At 34.1% G+C, this 19,348-nt stretch overlaps 1 protein-coding gene across 1 annotated transcript; it reads right to left on the reverse strand.

The window, feature by feature from the left end:
* Window positions 1-9,585: 9,585 nt before the first annotated feature.
* On the reverse strand, window positions 9,586-18,704 carry LOC120353915. The gene is made up of 5 exons (XM_039439439.1): window positions 17,200-18,704; window positions 16,613-16,709; window positions 15,561-15,662; window positions 11,290-11,445; window positions 9,586-9,636 (listed from the first exon to the last, which is right to left on the reverse strand). Exons 1-5 carry the CDS (start codon window positions 18,702-18,704, stop codon window positions 9,586-9,588), a joined length of 1,911 nt encoding a protein of 636 aa, XP_039295373.1.
* Window positions 18,705-19,348: the final 644 nt, after the last annotated feature.

Genomic DNA, 19,348 nt, shown 5'->3' on the forward strand with positions numbered 1-19,348 from the left:
TGGCTTTCCGAAACGGGTCGTAGTCATAGTCAAAGTCACATTTAAATTAAATTTCGCAAAACTAGGAAATTGAACACAAAATAAAATGAAGAGAGGATAGTGTAGAGTTTCAGCTATTTTGAATTATTCAGGAATGTTTTATTCCGTCAAGGAAAAACGTTTCCAATTATAGAAATGAGAAAATAAAGATTCATTTCTCCGACTACGCAGTTTTGGAAAGCCAATTTTCTGACTCCAGCTGTTTAATGTCTAGAACTTACCTGAATCCCGATCTCGGAGACCGGTTCAAAGTAAATAATTATATCTCTCCATGATTTGATGATACATTTTCATGATTGTAATAATATTCTATGGTAGCTCATTATATTACTACATAGCCTGCAAACAATTCGGCAACATTTTTGTTCCAAGTGCATACAGAAATCAAAAGTAAAGCACAGCTTATCAATATCTATACTAATTTTAGAAGTACGTATGTTCCGCCTAAGTGTTGGAGCTCCTAATCTGGTTTGAACGAATGGCTTGATCATTGCCAATGACAACTTTATCAAAAACTCACATCTCTTCATTTTATTGTTTTGAATCTCAAGTTGTAGAGAATCATAGCATTCATTTCAATCTGATCCATCATCCCATACCACATTCGTAGTGACAATACAAGTAAACCTTTGTAATAAAAGTGTTTGATAAAAGTCCTACGTAAAAGACACTCTGGGGTGTTAGACGCCCCAAACGAAGAACAAGATGAGCTGGTGACGTTGTAGAATGCTATTACTGACTGGAAGTGGTGGAGTGATGACAATACTACAAACCTAATTTAGAATGGGCATAAATTCCCATCTGTTTGATATTGTCAACTGCAGAGCAGAAAAGAAAATCCCTGGGGTGTGAAACACCCCAGTGTGTCTCTTCAGGGTTAACTATGTTGGGGTCTTTTCAACATTGAGCTACATGAACGTTTCTAGGGACTGCAGAGAAAATGTACTATAACGGAGTGTGCAGGTATTATATTGTGGTTCAACTGTACCTTATCTATAGATACCATATTCATAGAAATATACCATTCTATACCATTTAATGTCTTCTACTATAATAGCTCCATTTAGCTTTGAAATCTGAAGCGTCATCAACGTTTCCATTTGAAATGGAACTCGAATCAGATCTATATTCTTTCGGATGATTGCACAATAGTAATATCATCGATATTGTAATAGGTAAAAGGAGTGATAGGTAAGCTGATAATATTACTAATAAGACAATGCTCTGGCCAATAAATTAACTGCAACGATTGCTTGCAGCGGTTGTCACCTGACAATACGAGTAAATCTATTGCCGTTTGCCAATATATGGCACAATGAGAGTTGATTATTATCACATTACAGGCAGCAAACTAGCAGTAATTGAATGCTTCAATAATGTTGATACGGTACTTTGGAGCATTGTGTCGGAATTGTACGGAGAGAAGGTTCAACACATCATGAAACATTTTGATACCGGCACATTGTACAAAGACGGACTCACAGTCAGTGACCGGTACAGTGAAATTATAATTCCCATGAACTATGATGAGACCTTCCCATCCAGCCAGTCCGTGCAAGCATGAATGGTCTCATTAGAGCTTATGGAATCAATATCACCCCTGTACCGGATATTTTCACTATGGGGATTCGCTTTATACTAGCATCAATTTTTAATTAGTATGAGCACTAGAATTTGACACTGGAAGATTCTATAGAACTCCTATTACTGTGTTCAGAATATATTATGTGCTCATGACAAAAAATATTCACTGTCATAATATCATTATCAATTTAAGTGTGGAGAATATGATTGAGCTATGAATCCAAGTACGGTACTGGAAATAATGTAGTATTCATATTATGATCAAATTTAGTGTTAGATGAAATTGATTTCAATCATTCACTTTCTCTTTATATATGACTACTTTGAATATTCAAATGGAATAAGAATATACAGTACACTTTTTTAATAATATTCGTATGGCTTTTATTGGTGGGGAGTCCCACCTCGTCTGAATATATCATTTAAGCCGTCAATGGGCCTCACGACTGTCATACTTCAGCCGAGACCGAAATGTGCCCATCCGATAACACGGGAGTGACCTATTAAAAAACTTGTTTTGCTATGAGCGGGGTTTGACTCCGGATCTCTAGGCTGCTACGCAAGCACTCTATCCACTAGACCACGGATCACTCCTAATCATCAATTAATGATTCTAGTTTATGAACATTGTGAATTGAGAGATGGATGATTTTGATTCAGTGAATTAGTAACTTTTTGTCTGCAGTTTTCGATTGATATTATATATATTTTGATCGATCATAATATGATTTGTCATATACGTACTCTGTGAAATAAATGAATGAGTGAATAATGCTTTCCAACATACTTATACCACCATAATGATTGGAACGTAGTTCTTCTGCAGAAGTAGTCTTTGATAGATGATAGATACAGTATCAAGCTTTTCAGTTCCTCAGGAGCACGACACTAACAACTAATCTGTGCAATTTGCGATCTGTTTATCTGCGTGCACAACTGCACCACAATAGACGGTGTCCAAAATGAATAATTATGAGATTTTCAATCTCTACCATGAATCTATTCGCTGAATATCTACTGAACTATCCCAGAGCCTACTTTCTCATCAAATACAGTATCAAGATTTCATGAAAATGTTACCGTTAGCGTACATGGTTAGGTACCAACTTGGAAAAGGCTCTCTATATTGAATGAAAAAGACTTATCACTGTCAAAACCATTTGAAAATTTCGAGGTGCAGTAAAACTTCGGTATAGTGAAACCCTGTTTTATTGGAAGCGGTCCTTTAAAATGCACTATATCGAGGTTTCAACATTATCAATCTCTATAGAGAAGTGGCGCTTTCTGTAAGTGTTATAACAAGCTTTCTGAATTCTAGGACTGATAAAATAGACATTTGTACAACATGTCCCCAAGATTTGTTGTTATAGAAATAGGGTAAACATGTCATATGAACCAGGAAACAGGGCACATATTATGATAGTGGATCATATTTGACAAAATGAAAAAGCATAAATCAGGCGAAATTGATTCCATGTTGACAAATATATAAGTGTTGGTAAAACATGAGGAGCAAGAAGGTATTGGTGCCTGTTGTAGGCCTAGAGCCTCTATTTTATTGTAGGCTACACACGTGTATGGAATGTCCTATTGTTGAGAAGGCGATTCTCTTTCATCTTGTATAACCTGGCTTTCCCTTTTGCAATATTCGCAGTTGAGGAACAAGCTGCTCTGTGTGTCAAGAATTGATTACAATGGGTATTGAACATGCACTTCTAACAATAATTATGCAATTTGTTTGTTCTTGCAATTTTTCCACTGGGTGGGTTACGGACTCAAAATCTAATCGAATTTCTCCAAAAAAAAAAACTGGAAAAAAACACCTCACAAAGAAGTGAGACTTGATCAATATACAATTTATAGAGTTACTGATCGAAAAAGAGCAAACTCCCTTTTCTGTTGGTTGAGTAAGTATAACCAAAGAGAAAAGATAGCATGGTAAGATATATCATGGTGTGGTTCATGTTCCAAATTTCAAGCCAATTTTTTGTTAACTCGAGCCTATTACTGTTGACTACTGTCCATTTGTTTTAGCCGGGGAAGAGTGTTAGAACGGCACAGTATGAGAGGCTAACAGCCTACCAGCGTGACATAGCTTCACAATGAAGTGCTACTAGGACTATCGGGTTCAGTTAACAGTGACATTATAACATGAATGCGCACGCGCACTATACCATGGGATATAAACAATACAAAGTTAAACGGTGTTGACAAGTATGAAGTCAGAAACAATATCAGTTAACTTCAAAGAAGATTGACAATGATTCAGTTTTCATAATAGAGCAAAACTACGTAGGCTATTTCATAATAGGGAAATATATTTGCTACATTTTTGAAACTTTGCTTGTAGTCCAGGCAACGAATGCTCAAATAAAGGTATAGAAGGAAAAATTTAAATAACAAAACTTTCTGTTAATTTTGTAAGTTTCAATTTTGCATGGAATATAAATGTTCATAAGATGCATAGCTTCCGAGATATATGCGAAAAATGAAAAAATGGTACTTTCAAACCACCCCACCCCTTCAGCACAGGGGGTAGGGGTGAGGACTTTTGATATTTTAATCCTCTTACTATCCTTAGAAGAGCAGTAGAGTTGAAAATTGTGTTCCAAACTTTTCCCTCTATAATCTTTCGTTGACTGGACTATTGGAAGAGTAGCCTATATTCATTCATGAAATAGCTATTTATGTATTAAGAGTGTAATGCGCGACTTTATCGCTCGCGCAAAACAGTTATCACGCGTTAAAGAAGCATTACGCGCGAACTACATACAACATTTTTTCTACAACTGCCCAAACCTGTTAAACTACTTATATCGGCGGAGTTACAATTACCGACGTTTTAGATTAAGATCTGACTTCTTGGCGAGCTGCTTACAATCAGCTGATTAGGAAGCGTAAAGAAACTCTTCTGCACATGCGCGAATGATTTGGGAGCGTAAAGTGAATCTACTGCGCATGCGCGGATGGTTAGCAAGCGAAAAATAGATTCTCCTCAGAAATAAGCTGTTTTACGAGGAGAATTGAGTGCGTAAATTCTTGCTTTACGCGCAGTTGTAGAAAAAGTACTTTCTAGGAGTAGGACTACTTAGCAAACAGGAATAATGAATTGTGAAAAAAATTGAATTGAATATGCTATTGAAATCAGTGTGAAGCGCGGAAGCTGCTAACTCACCCACCGGGTTATTACTGACATCTACCGGCATACTTCGTAACTAAGTCTTAATCAAATGGTCACCAATTATAAGAATGTAGGCAGAGCTAAGAAATAATGTGTTTGAGAAGTTGTTCATCACCCAGATACTGCTGTCATCTAGTAGCCAAATTTGGAAGTAAATCTCTATCCTGACCAATCAGGAGAAAGAAGACGGTGCTTAATGTTCTGACGTTATTTTTTAATGAATAACGATTTGCCTCGGCTTGGCTGCAATCGGTAAAGCATGAGTGTAAAAATATATAAGTCTGGTCGTGCTTTTTTAGAATACAATTTCGATAAAATCCTTATAGGCTCGCTCAGGAGCTCCTGCAGTTTATTGCTTTTGAACAATTTATAGAAATCTTCGGAATGTATTATTTCCAGATAATTTAATCAACAATGCAATATATTGTTGTGTAAACCAGCTTATTCTATTACTGATGAAATTAGATGGTAGCTCTCTTAATGATTTAATACTGATAAGTAATAAATAGATATGAGATTTGCCCTGTGTGGTATTGGGGAATAAAATAAATGGTACACCATAAAAAATTTGATACATATATTGTATGAATAAATATTAAAAGTCAGATGAATATGGAAAATATATAGAGCAACAAAACATACACAACAAAAACAAGAATAAATATATCAAAAGAAAATATTACAGACTGGTACACTATTCTTTAGCTCTTTAGCACGAAACATTACCATGTGCTTTTTCAATTCATTGATAATATGCATTCATTGGTATGCAGCTTAGGTATCGACTTGCTGTTGCTTGTCAATTTAGGCAATCTCACCTTATATCTTATTCCAAAAATCATAGAATAATAAATTGATAAATCAAAGATTATAGAATATTAATTTCTGTAGTTTTCAGTATATTTCTCAATAATATATATATATCTCTTAGGGCATAAGGTTCGGCCTCTGATGGAAGTAGATAAATCAATTTATCCAGTGAACAAGAGCTACATTATATCATTACAAATTATTAAATAGAATCAATGATTGAGTGAGCGTTTGTATTACAAGATTTAAATTTAATATTCCTTTAATTTGTGTTCCTTGGATATGTAAATTGACTTATTGTTATTCAATAAAATATTTCTTATACCTTCTTAAGACTTGCGCAAGTTTTGTATTAATTTTTAATATTCATGACCTTTCTGACGAGCTAGCTTTTATATTTGTTTCACTCGAAGCACTGAGGGCGCCCTAAGTGATATTCCGATGATATATCACTCACGTGCTGAATTTTTATAAGCTGTTGGCGGCGATCCGAATTTCCTGGTAGTCCTGGATTTTTGGTGGCCGAAGTCGTCTTCTCCAAGGGATTAAATAGATATTTGAATGACTTTCGCTTTAATGCAGCATCACTAAGTCTTATGAAAAAAATTATTAAATGAATTTAAACTTTAAGTATTTGAAAGTACAATGTAATAAAGGGTCTTGTGCTCTACAAATTCTAGTGTCATTCCATAGTGGTGTCTGGCGGGCAAGTGTGCAGGTTCTACTTTTATTTCTACAATTTTCATTTCTGACTTACAAATTTACATAAATTTAAATAATTCGCTACTACGCCATTTAAAGGTTCAAATAGTCCATGCCAATCTACTAAACCATTACCTATATCATATATATGATATTTTATATTTCCTCAGGCCATATCCAATACATAAACTGAATAGTAAATTTTTATAAAATCTTATCATTTATAGAAATATTTATAAATACATTTGAATCGTCTATCTATTGCCGCCCATCGATTACAACAATTTGATTGGTTCGTGCAAATTCACTACTGTATACATGCGCCTAGGAACATCCTACTTCCTTAATACTCTAATTTATTTTTATTTGGTGGTTTACATATATTTATTACATATGATATATTTTTATAAGGTTTATAGGTTGTTTCTCCCTCTATAACAATTAGCCATGGGCTTTTTTAAAGTCCTCCAGTTGCATACCATTTGTTTACAATAAATTTTGCCAAGGTGTCTGGCTAGATTTTACGTTATGCGACTTGATCGATCATTAGGTCGCCGATCAGTAGGTATTTTAAGCCTAACCTCAAATTTTCCAATACTTTATATAATATAATATAAGTTGCAAACAACTTTCTTTTTCTATTCGGCTGTTCTAATTTCAGCCATGATACCTGTTATTATCTAATCTTTTAATAATCTTTATCGCATTTGGCAATACTAGACTAGCTATTTCACTTCAGACCTATAAAATTCTCCCAAATAGGAATTTTGTTTACCCATCAGATTTTAATATGTTACAATGTCTTGCGATCTGAGTAGTTGTACAGTACCCATTAATTGCTGCCATCTAGTGGCAGCATTTGGAATTACGTATCAATCCATTTTTGGCCAATTGGGAAAGAAAAGGCGGAGCTACAAAATGATTGCCAATCAACAGAGAATGATGGAAACGAGATCTAGTGACTCAAGGCCCGATTCCTGGGATATTCCAATGAATTACTAGTGAATTTTTGATGGAATATTTTTCCAATTTGCTGAATAGCTACATCTTTCAATTGATTTTATTTCGTAGGGGACGATCCATTCTCAAATTTAAAAGTTTGATTGACAATGAAACCGAACTCCTGGTGACAAATGATTTTGTTGGAGAAGGCTTAGTTGTTGAAATTGTGCTAGACCCTGAGATCTGCGGATTTTTATCTGATCAATAATGTGATCCTAATTCTAGTGGTTTGAGGGTCTTGGAATTAAAAAACATAGATATGCGGTTGACTGACTGCTCTTATAATAACGAGAATAAAATAGAGAATATTACAAAATACATCTTTACATGGATAATAGAATAATCAATCTGTCTTTAAGAGACCAAGTATAATACGTCTTTAAGAGACCAAACATAATACGTCTTTAAGAGACCAAATTTACGGGGGCACATCTGATATTGTAGTGGGGGGTATCAAGTACTTATCTAAGATCTGTCGTCCTCGAGTCCGGTGTCCAAAGGGTGATGGGTGAGGATGAAGGGTGATGGCCTCCAGGCATCGGGCTAGTGGCGTCAGATCGAAGATCGTCTTTCCGCCCCGCACAGCAAGGTCAGATGTCCGAACTACATACAACATTTTTTCTACAACTGCCCAAACCTGTTAAACTACTTATATCGGCGGAGTTACAATTACCGACTTTTTAGGTTAAGATCTGACTTCTTGGCGAGCTGCTTACAATCAGCTGATTGCAGCATCACTAAGTCTTATGAAAAAATTAATAAATGAATTTAAACTTTAACTCTTTGAAAAGTACAATGTAATAAAAGGTCTTGTGCTCTACAAATTTTAGTGTCATTCCATAGTGGTGTCTGGCAGGCAAGTGTGCAGGTTCTACTTTTATTTCTACAATTTTCATTTCCGACTTACAAATTTACATAAATTTAAATAATTCGCTACTACGCCATTTAAAGGTTCAAATAGTCCATGCCAATCTACTAAACCATTACCTATATCATATATATGATATTTTATATTTCCTCAGGCCATATCCAATACATAAACTGAATAGTAAATTTTTATAAAATCTTATCATTTATAGAAATATTTATAAATACATTTGAATCAGCTATCTATTGCCGCCCATCGATTACTACAATTTGATTAGTTCGTGCAAATTCACTACTGTATACATGCGCCTAGGAACATCCTACTTCCTTAATACTCTAATTTATTTTTATTTGGTGGTTTACGTATATTTATTACATATAATATATTTTTATAAGTTTTATAAGTTGTTTCTCCCTCTATAACAATTAGCCATGTGCTTTTTTAAAGTCCTCCAGTTGCATACCATTTGTTTACAATGAATTTTTGCCAAGGTGTCTGGCTAGATTTTACGTTATGCGACTTGATCGATCATTAGGTCGCCGATCAGTAGGTATTTTAAGCCTAACCTCAAATTTTCCAATATTTTATATAATATAATATAAGTAGCGAATAACTTCCTTTTTCTATTCGGCTGTTCTAATTTTAGCCATGATACCTGTTATTATCTAATCTTTTAATAATCGTTATCGCATTTGGCGATACTAGACTAGCTATTTCACTTCAGACCTATAAAATTCTCCCAAATAGGAATTTTGTTTACCCATCAGATTTTAATATGTTACAATGTCTTGCGATCTGAGTAGTTGTACAGTACCCATTAATTGCTGCCATCTAGTGGCAGCATTTGGAATTACGTATCAATCCATTTTTGGCCAATCGGGAAAGAAAATGCGGAGCTACAAAATGATTACCAATCAACAGAGAATGGTGGAAACGAGATCTAGTGACTCAAGGCCCGATTCCTGGGATATTCCAATGAATTACTAGTGAATTTTTGATGGAATATTTTTCCAATTTGCTGAATAGCTACATCTTTCAATTGATTTTATTTCGTAGGGGACGATCCATTCTCAAATTGAAAAGTTTGATGGACAATATTATACATGCTGTGAGTTTAAGTCAGAAGTAGGTGATCATAACTTAATTATATCTGTATTATCAAGATGATTGAATTTATGAGTCCTCTAATGCAAAACAGAAAACTGCACAAAAACTTTACGTAGGTTAAAAACTAACCGCAAAAACGTCGTCCTATTCACGTTTTATGTGTGAGCTCATAACTTCATTGATACAGTACCAGATATGGAATTTAATAATTATACATGGTCAAGGTAATGAAAGTCACATCAAATTTCTATAAACAGCTATTATATTAATATTCATTTACAGAACAGAAATATTATTTGATATGATTCAAAACGTTGAAGTAGGAGTATGAAGCTCTTATGATCTGAAAAACATAACAATGCAACATGAATAATGAATCAAATCAAATGAAATTTATTCATCAAAAATAATCACATTACAAATTAGAATACGATAACAATTAAAACAATGAAGTTTTATGCATTGAATGATTTACTAATAGGCAAAGATAATCCAATGAATAAATAATATTATATAGACGGAAAGTTATGCATTACCTACTGATATTAATAAAATATTGTATTCTTTGAATATGAGAAATAAGTTTTGTAATAACAATAAATAATAGAGTTATATCATAATTATTAGTGCCCAACAGGTAACCCGTGCTTTGCACTGGGTGAATTTGTGTTGTAAAATGCAATCTCCTCATTACGAAGAAACAAATGAGAAAAATTAATTATTTACAATTCAAAATTAAGTTGATAATCTTCATCGGAGTTGGAATTCTTGACAAAAAAAAAAGAGTTTGTTGGGTCTCAAACCTGTAGCCTCTGATTCATTAACCAAACACGCTTCCAATTAATTACGATAAGGAATCACTAGGATAAAGCTCTGTTTGGTTCGGGTTTTATAGTTATCATTCAATAGGGTCAAGAAATCATAGTCGAGAGTGAAAGGTGGAGTTTAGGGAAACTCTAAAGTGAGTTTTTGGCAAAATGTAGCGACCTACCTTTAGCAAAAGGTAGTTCATGTGTTAAAAATAATGCATGTTTTATCATGATTTCTGCGCTTTATTGTACCTTCTACCTCACTTACTCAACAATATGCTCTGACATATTTAAATACAAGCATTAATTTTGAACACTCTCAGCTACCTTTTCCGCTATTCACTACCTCATCCACTAATTTGTTTTGGCCAAATCAGAATTCAGAGTTCAGAACCAGAAATTTCAAGCCAGTAATGTGAACTCAAGCTTCAAACAAACAATTGTAAAAAAACTTGGGTGAAAAAAATTGCATGGTTGCCTGTAAAGTCGGTATACGGGCGAAAGTTTCACGTGACAACGACTTTGAGTGGTAAAATAATTTTAATGTGAATATTCATTCGTATAGTAGGAAGAAGGATGAAATAATAACTCACAATGAGAGTGAGTGAGAGGCACGCGTCCCTTCCACTCGGGCATGGTTAGCCCGCGCCCACCTAAGAGCGAGAGAGACAACCATTGACTTGACATTTTGAATTAGTGGCGCATTCGCAGGAGATTGCTTGCGGCGCCTGCGCAGGTTGACTGCTCCGTTTCACTCTCTCTCCAGGTGAATGCTTCGGGTTGCTGGGCTTGCTGCTGCGAGCGTTGCTCGCCACTGCTCCTATTTGTGCTCTTTCCAGACGACCGTGAACCGAAACGAACGCTCTCACTTGCTCTCATTGTGAGCGCATAACATGGGAACGTAACACAGTTTCTTGAAGTGTCTCCCGGCAAACCAATTTATAAGACGTTGTCACGTCAAAATTCATAAACAAACAAGATCGAATCAAAAGGAAGTGGCGATGAAAATATTTGATAAGCGAGTTACACGAAATGAAAACGAATCATTAAAAATTTCAAAGAAGACAAAAAAAATAATGTAGTAGAAGTACATGGGAAAGTCATTAAAGTTAGATCACTAATCTTCATCAATCAACAACAAAAGGAGAAAATAAAAAAAAGAAATAATATTCTTTCAATTCACTTACCGAACTAAGGTTCTTTCTATTTATAATGAAGATTCCGAGAGGCCCTATAGTGGGTGGTTTTGTATTTCTTGTGAGTTGTAAAAGCAGTGATTTCTGTATTGACACTGGCAGGTTGTGCCACGATATCTCATACAGTGCATCTCGTATCATTCCCAACTGCAATTGGAATTATAACACCAGAGTTCAGAAATAATCCAAACAGTTTTATATGAAAATTCGACTGAGTCACTGTCAATGTTGTACATGAATCATCTCATGTTGAAACTATCACAGTAAATAAGAATAGATCGATAGAAAAACATGAATATGATTATTTGTAGAATAATGACTTATTAATCTAGTCACTGGTAGCTACAGTGTTCGATTCACTTGTGATTGGCCTTTGGTATGTTGTTGACTAAGCTCTGTCGTGCACTACTCCAAAATAATATGGTATTCATTTATTCATTCATTTATGTATCGCATTGTGTACAAATACTTAACATGAGGAAAGACACAACAGGCTCATGCCCAAAACTGTTCCATTTCCAATTTATACTATACTGTACAAATCAAAATGTGGGTTATGTCACTTTCACTTTTCAAAATACAATTACGCTCTCCAAATACTCAGATAAACAAGCAAATTTTTTAATCAAATAGATACTATTAGAGCATACTATTATATGGGTATCAGAATAACCGTTGAATGGCATAAAAATAGACTTGCAACTTACAAAACCGAATAGAAAAATAAGTGAAACTGGAATAATATTTTATAATATTTGAACCAGTCTGCAGTATAAACACAAAAATACAACAACAACATCAGGTACGAAGCTCTAAGCTCTGATATGAAGGTTGAACTCTCTGGGTGCAATACAATGATAATGGAAAATCAACTACTTCTCTAAGATAAAACTCAAAACTGAATTAGTGTTGTACTGGTAAGAATGAGTCTGTTCATTTGTTGAAACTAGACATTGGATCGTTTCTGATTATCCTAGTTTCTCATTGCTTCTAGAATCTCTCTTTGCATTGACAATCAGTGAATACAACATTCTCTCCATCCTCAAACTCATGATTATTTCAGAAATACAGGGATGTTGCACATTAAGACGCAACGTGGCGTGACATGACGTGACGTGAGTCACCAAGATCGGTTAATATCATAATGATCATTATTATAATGTTTGCATTGAGATGAAGCTAGCCATGAGTAAATGATGGTATAATATGATTATATATGATATTTAACTCATTCAGCAGACGTCACGTCATGTCACGTGAGAGATTTAGTCAAATATAACGAATGCAAATTTATAAATCACAAACATTTTTTCAACCTATATATTGTCATAATCATGATCATTACTATTATTGAATCTTCAAACTCATATATTTGCATTTGTAAAATAATGTTTTTATGGACATTTTATTATTTAATATCAAAATTTGGGAACAGAATAGTTTTGAGCTATGCCTGTTGTTCTTTCCCTATCATATTCATATGATCTGTAATCATATTAACAAATGAAATATATAAATGAAGTCAAAAAAGTTCATAGTTCAAAGCTTTATGGCTTTGAGAACATTGGTGCCGGTTGCACAAAAGCCGGTTGAATCTTAACCGTGATAAATTGCACGAGAACCTATCAGAGAAGCATTCACTTCGAAAAAGCCTTCTCTGATTGGTTCTTCAGTTATTGATCACTTTTAAAATTTAATCGGCTTTTGTGCAATTGGGCCAAAGACTTTTTTTATCCATTTATTTGTGGATATAATAACAAATCATATATATACATATATGATTGGGAAAGAACAACAGGCATGGCCAATAGTTATTTGTGCAACTAGTGCGCAAAGTGCCACTTTGCTGCACCGAAAGAAACGTTTACGCACGAGCCGTAGGCGAGTGCGGAATGATGGTTTCTTGAGTGCAGCAAAGAAACTTTGCGCACATATTGCACATTAAATTTTTCCCACAGTTACCATAGAATGTGAAAAGTCAGTAATAGATTGTGAACATGTCCTATACCAAATAAAATGTTTGTTTGTGTAAATCTTTAGTATTTTTAATGCTGATAATAAATATTGCAACCATTTCCACAACAGAATTGTTCCAAATTCAGTCTAAATGACAATAGAATGAATATAATAAAGTTATATGAGATTCAATTATAATAATACTTTATCTACAAGAAGTCATCAGCAAGTGTGGAAATTGCCATATCACTTGTCTGAATATGGCTTTGAGAACATTGGTGCCGGTTGCACAAAAGCCGGTTGAATCTTAACCGTGATAAATTGCACGAGAACCTATCAGAGAAGCATTCACTTCGAAAAAGCCTTCTCTGATTGGTTCTTCAGTTATTGATCACTTTTAAAATTTAATCGGCTTTTGTGCAATTGGGCCAAAGACTTTTTTTATCCATTTATTTGTGGATATAATAACAAATCATATATATACATATATGATTGGGAAAGGACAACAGGCATGGCCAATAGTTATTTGTGCAACTAGTGCGCAAAGTGCCACTTTGCTGCACCGAAAGAAACGTTTACACACGAGCCGTAGGCGAGTGCGGAATGATGGTTTCTTGAGTGCAGCAAAGAAACTTTGCGCACGTATTGCACATTAAATTTTTCCTACAGTTACCATAGAATGTGAAAAGTCAGTAATAGATGGTGAACATGTCCTATACCAAATAAAATGTTTGTTTGTGTAAATCTTTAGTATTTTTAATGCTGATAATAAATATTGCAACCATTTCCACAACAGAATTGTTCCAAATTCAGTCTAAATGACAATAGAATGAATATAATAAAGTTATATGAGATTCAATTATAATAATACTTTATCTACAAGAAGTCATCAGCAAGTGTGGAAATTGCCATATCACTTGTCTGAATATGTTTTTGAGTCATCAATGAGCCTCACAAACGTTATACTTCACCCGTGACTAACAGTTTAATATTCTCCTATCCGATAACATGAAAGTTTTGCAGCAAAACTTTGCTTATACTTATACGGTGCCCATTAATTTGTTTTATTGATTAATTTGTCTATGCGATCAAAGCTGTAAGCTTATGGTTTAATTTTTTTATTAATGTAAATAAATAAATAAGCTAATATGCCCAGAACTGATTAAGGATTAGGCTAGTGATCAGCCCTCAGGACAGACTTGAGTCTAACCTGACCATTCTATGAAATTTTCATGTGTACTATTTATTCCAGTTCCAAATATCCTCAAGTTTGAGTCTGAATGATATATTATACACAATTAGTGTAAAAATATAGTTTCAGCTTGTTTTTTCTTGTAAATACATCAGTAAACGTGTCAATTTGGCCTTTGTGCTTTTCTGGCCAAGCGACAAGTAGCCGCATGAAACGTATAATTAAGGTTATACTGCATTATTTGAAACGAGATTAAATTATATTATATAGACATTACATCTACCTGAAATGCTGAACTTCAATCATTCAAGTCACTGTTGAGTAAATAGTATATTGTAAATCCAGTGGTTTTGTTTACGGTATTCAATAACATCTATTCTGTAGCCTATTCTGTTTCTAATTCATCAACGGCATTCATTATAGTTGTTCTACGAAAATGTGAGTAGAGATTTTTCGGGGAGTTGAAGACTGAATAACTTTTTTGAAGTGTATATATTTATGTTTCAAACCTAATAGATTCATTATTGTTTTGAAAATATAACAATCACAGCTTTAGCACAAACACGACACGAGTAACCTAACCACAAAAGTAAATAGAGATATAAAAATACTTGATTCCTTGATCATAAAATTGGTCGATAAATGTTTCCAATGTATTCCAGTTAAAAATATAGGCATCTCACACATAAAAAATCGTTCATGATAACTTGAATAGAAATAAAATACTGATATTGAATACTATCAAAACTTCTTGTTTATTTACTGTTCATTATCCAGTATCTATCTCGCAGTAATAATCAGCTGGTTTACAAAAATTTTCAGCAAGCAACATATTCAGGTTTACCAACATTTCTTTTACTTTGCCGCACTCTACCGTCATAAAGCGTGTTAACTATTTTGTGTTGTTATGTTGCAAATTTGGAGTGCGGCAAAGTACTTTGCCGCACTCAAATCTACATTCCCGCACTGGGTGTGGGAATAAGGTATTTTGCGTACTATAAATGATGCGGGAATGAGCACTTTTTCGGGTAACTGTAGGAAAAAACTATTCTATTCCCAAATTTTGATGATGAATAACATTTCCCGAAAAATAGGTTATGATGAATAGAATTACCTTATCTTCAACCATTTGTCCATCCTCGCAGTAATGAGCGACTACTGCCACCAGCGATACACATGCCAGACTGTACTTGAATTTCAAAGAGGGTTCACTGCTCTGAAAATATTATAAAAGTTATGAGAATATTCCCCAGTTCCTCAGAAACTAGGAATAATATAGTGAGTTGCTGCTATACGATGACAATTCATCACAAAAATGATAACAGTAATTTCACTAGGCTTTCATCCATTCATAATGTGATACCATCTGAATTCATTGTTATAATGGAAACAAATTTGTTCAGAGAATGACGTGATTTTGAAAACAGTGAACAGTGAGCTCTATGTAGAATCAGGCTAATGTGATGTGACTGTTGTATTGCATTATACGTCTATGATTGAAAAGAAATTTAAAAATTTTAGTTAATTTTTAGATTATTGTTTGAAAAATTGGAAAATATGATAATATGTATAATCTCTGTACTCTGCCAATTTATTCTTATTTATTAATTATTGAATAATCAAGACTATATTCTTGACAAGTACTTGACTAATTATAGACAAAATGTTCTTGACAAAACCAGGTACTAACTAGTTGAGACTTGACTAAAACATCAGTGTTCTCAAAATGTTCGACTTTGTGACCCCTCCATGCAAGTCATATATCTGTCTATGTACAAAGAGAAAGCCCTGCATGGACTTTGTTGTCAATTTAAATACAATCAAGCAACGCTGATATCTTTTTCAAGGATCATCTTGATTCATTGAGAGGAAAATATGATAATCTACTCTTCATTATATGGGGAATAGCTGCTCTTAACACTTTTCCCTGTTGCACTAACGAATGTTAAGTTTAACCGACGTAAAATGACGTCATCCATCGCGAACAATGCCAGGGGAACTGGATGTCAATACGATGGCGTCCTTCAAACATGGTTGACTTTGATAGACGTAACTATGTGCATCCACGCTTATGAATTTATACATCAGAACTGTATGTACATCATAGAAATGTACATGAGAATGGATATACAAACAAACTGAGAATTAATATGAAATCACACCCACTTGGATCAAGAAAATAGAAATGCATAGCTGCAATATGATAATGCCATTACTGTAGACCGAGCAATACGTTACGAAATCACTGAATTCACGGACTCTCCTGCAACAATATTCAAAATTAATACGGTAATTCAAATTCATTAATAAAACCGGTTGAATTTTAATCGTGACTAATTCCACGAAAACCACGGAATCCAGTTTTATAACACAATTCTTATCCTAAAGGTACTAAAGGTTCATTTTTATTCTTATCTCATAGTTATCTTTCTATTCTCATTCTATGTTATCATTCATCAAGATTCCTTTTAAAAACAGAGTTTCTGAAACTGCTTTATATGATTGATGAGAGAATGAATATCCACTATAATTTATTCCATAAAAGATTATTGTTTATCTAGATTGTGTATTGATTATTTTTCCTGTTGAACATCCTCAATGCAACCTTATTTCCAATTCAACAGTGTTCTCATTGATTGTAGAGATGCTGTTGTAAACAACATTAGCTGTTAGATTCTACTTACAGATAAATATATCATGCATTCCAAACAAGTACTATAATGATCAGAATTGGAAGAAGAGTCTTAACTCACCTCAAAATCATCTGATGATGCTCGATTATCTTCTTCAGTTTTTCCTTCATCATCAGCTCATACAATTCTCTGAAACTTCGTTCCTCAAAAACCATTGTTGATTCGCTGCCACAGAACCTGTCATCAAAATCGCGCACTCTGTCCAAAAGCACATCAATCTCGATTCGCATCGACCCGTAGGACAACGTCACCATCGTCAACAGATCCAGCATCAACTTGAAAAATAGATACAAGTATGCAAACTGTACTAAAGTAACGACAATGAACTGTTCTATATTGTCGTGCAAGGAACTTCTCGTGAACGGAACGTAGATCATGAATGAAGTTTGCAAATTGGCTACATTCTGATCTCTAAAATAATAATTGATTATGCTTACAACTGGTACACAGACTGCACAAAATGTGAGCACTTTTATGAGGTAGGCAGCATAGATCACGCCTTCAGCGATTCTAGTTGACAGCGATTCTATGATACATAACCTTTTTTCTAGAACTTCCTTGTCTCTCTTGTGGTTGTAGATCAAGAAGTCCGTGAATCTCAAGTGATTCACTGGAGTCGAGGATGTTTCTCCAAAATTATGAAACCCTCTAACATGATTTTTGAGTCTTTGCAGACTGTTATCACCAACGGATCTCGAGAATTCATCCTCAATATGTGAAAGATGTTTTGAATTTCCATAATTCACATTATTGATATCGTCTTTACCTCTCAAATATTCCTCTCCACTTGACATCGTGAATTTTTCTCCTTCATGTTCACTTGGCTTAGTTTGTCTTGTATATTCACTTCCATTGACACTTGTGAATTCTATTCTATTAGGTTCATTTCGTTCAGCCTTTGTATTTAAATCGAATTCAGTAGAGTTCGCTCCTTCCACATGTCCAGTGTCAGTTCTATTCAAACTAACACTGTACCCTATGCTTGGAGAATACTTCTCATTTGAGAATCTCTCAAATATCAGTTTATCTCCAAATTTATTGTTCTTGTCCCTTCCTTCATATTTGATTACATTCCTATGACTTTCTGTCAGATTTCTATTATTTCCTGTTGGATTTATATCACTTATATATCCACCTATCACTTCCCCATAATTATTCGTCATATCTCTATCATGACCCTCTCTCCTCTTCAACACCCAATCATCAGCAATCAACCTCTCTCCATAATTAATCTCATTCAACTCATTCACATCATACACACAATTCTCAGCATTCCTCAAATATTTCCGGCTTCGGAAAAACGCTAACTTTGCACTTCTGTTCACAAGATTTTCCTTGAAACCAAAGAGTTTTCCGCGCATAATATCGCCCAGCAGTCGGTCGTAACGAGTGATGAAAATTATCTCGAAAGCTTCGAAAAATACGACCAGAGCTATGTTCATAGTTTCCAAAGCTGTCACTTTATCATTGAAACTTAGAGTAGACCACTTCTGAATTATTATGTAGAACGATTGGAGGCAGAAGTAGGTTACAACCAGTGTGACAATTGCGTTCAGAGGTGACATTTTCTTGCACCAGCTTGAATAAAATATTTATTGGAAGTTATAGAATGTGACGCACTTTCAGTTTTTTATTCTCAGGAATCTGGAAAATAATTGAAACCAAAATTGATTTTAACAATGATTGAACAAAATTCAACTTGAAAATCTGAAATATATCTTAATTAAAATCGGTAATAATAAATTAAGAAGTTATAAAATGTGACGCACTTCCAGTTTGTTATTTCCATGAATCTGAGAAATGATTGAAAAAAATTGATATCAATAAGTTTGAGCAAGAATTAAACTTGGAGATCAGAAGGTAAATCAATTGTGATCTGATTTCTAAAACTGATTTCATTGACTTATCAAATTATAGAAGTAAATCAAGATGTCTCCTGAGTTTCTCATCATTCTGGAGAAATTTACATATACATGATGAACGAATCATTAATATCACAGTATAAGTAGCCTTATTTTTTGGTGAATAATAGTAGAAAATAATGCTCACGTGGTGAAAGTGGGTATTAGCACTTGGAGATTGTTACTTAACAATAAAAAACGTTCAAGATGTAATGTCCAATGTGCTTCAACACATTAGTAATACTACTACTTAGTAATATTTGAAAAATATTGCTATATCGTCGAAGTAGTACCAATTCATTACAATT

Source organism: Nilaparvata lugens, chromosome 12, assembly GCF_014356525.2.
Source record: "Nilaparvata lugens isolate BPH chromosome 12, ASM1435652v1, whole genome shotgun sequence".
Taxonomy (NCBI): Eukaryota; Metazoa; Arthropoda; class Insecta; order Hemiptera; family Delphacidae; genus Nilaparvata; species Nilaparvata lugens.